Source organism: Oncorhynchus clarkii, chromosome 28 (assembly GCF_045791955.1).
Source record: "Oncorhynchus clarkii lewisi isolate Uvic-CL-2024 chromosome 28, UVic_Ocla_1.0, whole genome shotgun sequence".
NCBI lineage: Eukaryota > Metazoa > Chordata > Actinopteri > Salmoniformes > Salmonidae > Oncorhynchus > Oncorhynchus clarkii.
Window position 1 is genome coordinate 39,322,668 of NC_092174.1, and position 6,620 is coordinate 39,329,287.

The 6,620-nt window shown below is 42.4% G+C and overlaps 1 protein-coding gene across 9 annotated transcripts in view; it reads left to right on the forward strand.

Annotated features, from left to right (window-relative positions):
* The window catches only part of LOC139386830 (rho GTPase-activating protein 12-like), a 117,525-nt gene extending 111,413 nt beyond the window's left edge, over nt 1-6,112 (forward strand). For all 9 annotated transcript variants that reach the window (XM_071132668.1, XM_071132673.1, XM_071132671.1 and 6 more), the window contains 4 exons: nt 853-930; nt 3,130-3,264; nt 3,617-3,722; nt 4,383-6,112. In XM_071132668.1, coding sequence (XP_070988769.1) covers nt 853-930; nt 3,130-3,264; nt 3,617-3,722; nt 4,383-4,554 — 491 coding nt within the window. In that variant the 3' untranslated portion in view covers nt 4,555-6,112. The remainder of the gene's footprint in view (nt 1-852; nt 931-3,129; nt 3,265-3,616; nt 3,723-4,382) is intronic.
* Nucleotides 6,113-6,620: the final 508 nt, after the last annotated feature.

Consider the following 6,620-nt stretch of genomic DNA (forward strand, 5'->3'; position numbering starts at 1 on the left):
TTGGAGGGCACTTTTTTTAGAATAATATCTATGATGGTGCCTGTGTTTACGGATTTGGGGTTGTACCTTGTAGGTTCATTGATAATTTGAGTGAGATTGAGGGCATCAAGTTTAGATTATAGGATGGCCGGGGTATTAAGCATGTCCCAGTTTAGGTTACCTAACAGCACGAGCTCTGAAGAAAGATGGGGGGCAATCAATTCACATATGGTGTCCAGGGCACAGCTGGGGGCAGAAGGTGGTCTATAGCAAGCGGCAACGGTGAGAGACTTGTTTCTGGAAAGGTGGATTTTTGAAAGTAGGAGCTCATATTGTTTGGGCACAGACCTGGATAGTAAGACAGACCTCTGCAGGCTTTCTCTGCAGTAGATTGCAACTCCACCCCCTTTGGCAGCTCTATCTTGTCGGAAAATGTTATAGTTAGGGATGTTAGATATGGAGGAAAACATGTCCGATTTGCTCTGGTTTGAGTCGCGCTGTGCAGACTGGCGAGAGTTGTCCGGGCTAATGGTAGCTGATGACCGCTAGCTGGCTACTAGCTAGTAGCTAGTTAGCTGGTTAGCTTCTGTTCTGGTACTGGTTCAGAAGTAAAGAAATAGCAGATCCATACCGCATTTGGTGAGGCAGATTGCAGGAGAGAGTATGTTGAAGTTGAAAAATAAAAAATATATGCTAAGAAAAAATCTATGAAAAGATATATACATGGGACAAGACGAGGACAAAGAGACGTCTGACTGCTACGCCATCTTGGATCACAGTAACTAAATATGTAAGGGTATCAGAACGTCCATCTCCTTTATAAAACTGTGAATGGTTGTGTGATGGTGCTCTTCTGTGTTCCTCTGTCTGAAGCTCTGAATGTGGATGGGCTGTACAGAGTGAGTGGGAACCTGGCTGTCATCCAGAAACTACGCTTCGCTGTCAATCATGGTAGGTGCTACTGTCCTCTCTCTCTTCACTGTCAATCATGGTAGGTACTACTGATACTACTGTCCTCTCTCTTCACTCTCTCGTCACTGTCAATAGAAAATGGTCAGAAGAAATGGCAGCAGTTTTACGGGCGCCCAAACAATTGTGTTATTATGTGTTTTTTTCGAGTTATTTCTTATTTTGTACATAATGTTTCTGACATCGTGTCTTACGCCAAAAAAGAGCCTCTGGATATCAGGACAGCGATCAGTCACCTCGGATTAGACAAAGATTTTTTCCTCAACAAGCAGAACTCACAGGATGTACTTCAGACACCCAACAAGGCCGACATCCCCGTCATTGTCAAGAGAAAGAGACACAGGTATAGAGGACACAGGGCGTGGTGCCTCGTAAGGATCCACCGACGGCGAGTGGGAAATCTGCCTTTACCATCAGTATTACTTGCCAACGTACTATCATTGGACAATAAATTAGAAGAGGTACGATCACAAGTATCCTACCAAAGGGACATCAAAAACTGTAATATAGATTTTGCCCGCCTGAAGTAGAGTATTTCATGATAAGCTGTAGACCACACTATTTGCCAAGACAGTTTTCATCTGTATTTTTTGAGGCTGTTTATTTACCACCACAGACAGATGCTGGCACTAAGACCGCACTCAGTCAGCTGTATAAGGAAATAAGCAAATAGGAAACCGCTCAGCCAGAGGCGGCACTCCTAGTGGCCGGAGACTTTAATGCAGGGAAACTTAAATCAGTTTTACCTCATTTCTATCGGCATGTTAAATGTGCAACCAGAGGGAAAACAATTATAGATCACCTTAACTCCACACACAGAGACGTGTACAAATCTTTCCCTCGCCCTCCATTTGGCAAGTCTGACCATAATTATATTCTCCTGATTCCTGCTTATAAGCCATAATTAAAGCAGGAAGCACCAGAGACTCTGTCTATAAAAAAGTGGTCAAATGAAGCAGATGCTAAACTACAGGACTGTTTTGCTATCACAGACTGGAATATGTTCCGGGATTCTTCTGATGGCATTGAGGAGTACACCATATCAGTCACTGGCTTTATCAATAAGTGCATCGATGACGTCGTCCCCACAGTGACTGTTCGTACATAACCCAACCAGAAGCCATGGATTACAGGCAACATTTGCACTGAGCTAAAGGGTAGAACTGCCGCTTTCAGTGGGACTCTAACCCGGAAGTTTATAATAACTCCGGCTATGGCCTCAAACGAACCATCAAACAGGCAAAGCATCAATACAGGACTAAGATTGAATCGTACTACACCGGCTCCAACGCTCGTCTTATATGGCAGAGCCTGCAAACTATTACAGACTACAAAGGAAGCACAGCCTCGAGCTGCCCAGTGACACGAGCCTACCAGACGTGCTAAATCACTTTTATGCTCGCTTTGAGGAAAGCAACACGGAGGCATGCATGAGAGCATCAGCTGTTCTGGACGACTGTGTGATCACACTCTCCGTAGCCGACGTGAGTAAGACTTTGATACAGGTCAACATTCACAAGGCCGTAGGGCCAGACGGATTACCAGGACGTGTGATCTGGGCATTTGCGAGGTGTCTTCACTGACGTTTTCAACATGTCCCTGATTGAGTCTGTAATACCAACATGTTTCAAGCAGACCACCATAGTCCCTGTGCCCAAGAACACTAAGATAACCTGCCTAAATGACTACAGACCCATAGCACTCAGGTCTGTGGCCATGAGCCATAAGACTCCTGAACAGGTAATGAAATAGCTACCCGGACTATTTACATTGTGTGCCCCCCCCTCCCCCATTATTGCCTTGCTACTGTTATTTTCACTGTCTTTTTATTGTTTACAAAAATATATGTATTTCCTTGTTCTATCTATTGTTTTCCTAATACGTATTCTTTACTTAAACATTGCACTGTTGGTTAGAGCTTGTAAGAAAGCATTTCACTGTAAGGTGTTTAATTCGGCTTACGTGACAAATACACTTAGATTTGATCATGGTAGGTACCACTGCTACTGTCCCCTCTTTCTGTATACTGACAGCCTGAGTATGCATGACCTGAAGTACACTGAATAACTGTGTGTGTGTGTGTGTGTGTGTGTGTGTGTGTGTGTGTGTGTGTGTGTGTGTGTGTGTGTGTGTGTGTGTGTGTGTGTGTGTGTGTGTGTGTGTATGTGTGTGTGTGTGTAGATGAGAAGGTGAACCTGGAGGAAGGGAAGTGGGAGGACATCCATGTGATTACAGGAGCGTTGAAGATGTTCTTCAGAGAGCTGCCTGAACCCCTCTTCACATATGGATTATTCCATGACTTTGTCAACTCCATCAGTGAGTACATAATAATCCCATTGGTTTTATTATGAGGACAGTAACAACAATAAATACACATCCTGGCTACTCCATTTTAATAGTTGAATTCTTTACTTCATGTTGTATTAGCGTCCATCTATATTTCTACTTCTGTACTACTGAATGTAGTAAATGTTATATGTATCCACTGGGGGGCGCTACATCACATTAAAGATTAGGAAATGGGACTCGCCCAATGTGTTGTTGTTCTTCCTGCTAAACAGGAAGGGACAAGCTGAAGTTGTCCAATGAGAGAAGCTTTTTTTCTTTATCGGTTGCAAAGCGTTTTGCTACAGTATTCAGTATTCCTGTTCCTGTTCCTGCTCAACAGAGATCCCAGACAACAAGCAGCGTGTCCAGTCCATCAGGGAGCGGGTCAAACAGTTGCCAAAACCCAATCAGGACACTATGCAGGTCCTCTTCAAACACCTCAGGAGGTTAGTCAACCTGCACAGTTAACTAAATGACAATATAGTCTCATTATGTTAGCCTCATTCATTTTGAGACACTGGGTTGCAAAATCCTTTTAACTTTCCCCAAATTCCCAGGTTTTCCAAATATATTTATGTAAAGTTCAATGCTAGAGCCTCTTGCTCTCAATGTAAATATGAAGTTGTTCTTAATTGACCTGCCTGGTTAAATGCCTGGGGCGGCAGGGTAGCCTGGTGGTGCAAATGCAATTCAAATCAATTTATAACATTTCTGACATGCGTTTTTCTGGATTTTTTTTGTTGTTATTCTGTCTCACTGTTCAAATAAACCTACCATTCAAGTTATAGACTGATCATTTCTTTGTCAGTGGGCAAACGTACAAAACCAGCAGGGGATCAAATACTTTTTTCCCTCACTAAATATGATATTACTTCTATAATGATATAGCTGTTAGCTATAATGCTCCTCTTTCTGTCCATATATAATGATATAGCTGTTAGCTATAATGCCCCTCTCTCTGTCCATATATAATGATATAGCTGTTAGCTATAATGATCCTCTCTTTGTCCATATATAATGATATAGCTGTTAACTATAATGCTCCTCTCTCTGTCCATATATAATGATATAGCTGTTAGCTATAATGCCCCTCTCTCTGTCCTCAGGGTAATTGACCACAGCGAGGAAAACCGTATGACGACCCAGAGCGTGGCCATAGTGTTCGGCCCCACCCTCCTCAGACCCGAAACAGAGACGTGGAACATGGCGGTCCACATGGTCTATCAGAACCAGATAGTAGAGCTCATCCTGCTGGAGTACGAGGGCATCTTTAGGTAGACACCAAAGGGGTGACCTTTCCCCTGGGTACAGATCTAGGATCAGTTTCCCTTCCCACCCAATCATAACCTTAACCATTAGTGGAGGAAATGCTAAACCGACCCAAGATCAGCGTCTAGGTGCAACTTCACCCTACACTGGTAGAGACGGGAGGTGATGTTCACTAGAAACGACACGGAAGCTAACGGGATGAAACGGAGGGACTACGTGAACTTGTCCAATAAGAAACACTTGTTTTACGTTGTCAAATACTTCGTAACGTTGTGCTGTAATGACTCCAACCCAGGCCTCCTCTCTGAACACCATCACCACCATGACAATGCAGAGCTCTAAACCCAACCCAGGAGAGACCGGTCCAACTCACCTCCCTCTAACCCGAAGTCATTCACGCCTCAGAATCCATCTCCCGCCAACCAAACCTGTAAAACAAGGACTTATTATACACAACCAATAAACCCAAGTTGAGACTCTTAGCAGCCAACATGGAAGATGCTTTCCCCTCCTGCTCCTCTCTCCATGGCTGCTTTGTGGGACATTCTGCAAAAGCCAACATCCAATCCTGACTGTCCATTCACAGGATTACTATGACCATCGTAAATGATCCCTCTCCTCTAAAGTACAGACTCTCTCTCCTCAGTGAAGCAGTTCGTTCTACACACTGGCTGTGTCTGACGTGGCTCACTACTCACTATGAAGTGCACTACTTCTGGCCAAAGGTAGTGCACTATGTAGGGAATAGGGTGCCATTTTGGGATGCAGGCCACCGACTCATGGTGTTACTTCAGCCATCGTACCAAAACTATTCTGCTTCTCTGGTTTTCAGAAGAAATCTTCTCCAATCAGTCAGATTTCAACTTGAAAATACAGAACTGGTCCTCTGACTGGTGGTGAATAAGGCAACCATTAATAATATGTACAGCTGTAGTGTGTTGTGTCAAATGGCTCCATATTCCCTTTGTAGTACACTACTTTTAACCAGAGCTCTGATCAAAGGTAGTGCACTATAAGGGAATGAACAGGGTAACATTTTGGACGCACCTCTGTGTGTGTGGTGTGTGTGTGTGTGGTGTGTGTGGACGGGGGATTGACTGACTGGAAATATGTTGTACAGATGTTTGATAGTAATTATGTCTTGACGGTGAGTGGTAGAAACTTGGGGAAACAATCACTAACGTATTAAGATTCGTTCCATAATGTAGACTGATTGTGTAAAAAAAAATCTAAAATAATAATTTGGGGTTGAAAAATTCCGTTAACTTTCCTAAAATTCCCAGATTTTCCCCAAATCACTGTTGGGATGATTCTCTGGATATTCTGCATATTCACTCCTGATACAGGGAACATTCCAACCAGGATTTCTGGAAAACCTGGGGAATTTGGGGAAAGTTAATGTAATTTAGCAACCCAAGAACTACTTACTATATGACCTGGGGTTGTGGAAGTTTACCTGAGTTGTGGGTAAATGACACACTCTGAATGTAATTATTTTCCAAACTAACTGCTGTTCATGACTTCTTTGTCTAATTGGAATAAAGGCCTCCATTGAGACCCTGTAAAACTCGTGTCACTTGTTTTCTCCTCTCTTGTCTGACACACACACACACACACACACACACACACACGTGAGCACTGATACCATCAATGAAAACAACACAATGGTCTTTCTGGTAGGGCTTTTTGACACTGGATTTTATGATATTCCTTTTTGCTGAGACAGCAAATTTCTACTTGACCTTTTGGGATACAAAATGTCATGAAACTATTTGTTAACTGACATAACTAATGATTTGAATACATTTTCTTAATGTAATACCACATTAAACCAAAAGGCAAATGAATATCAGTACAAGTTCAGTCCTTGAAATACACTTATTGGCAACATTATACTGTAGATACAACATTATACTGTAGATACAACATTATACTGTAGATACAACATTATACTGTAGATACAAAAGATACAACATTATACTGTAGTATCAACATTATACTGTAGATACAACATTATACTGTAGATACAACATTATACTGTAGATACAACATTATACTGTAGATACAACATTATA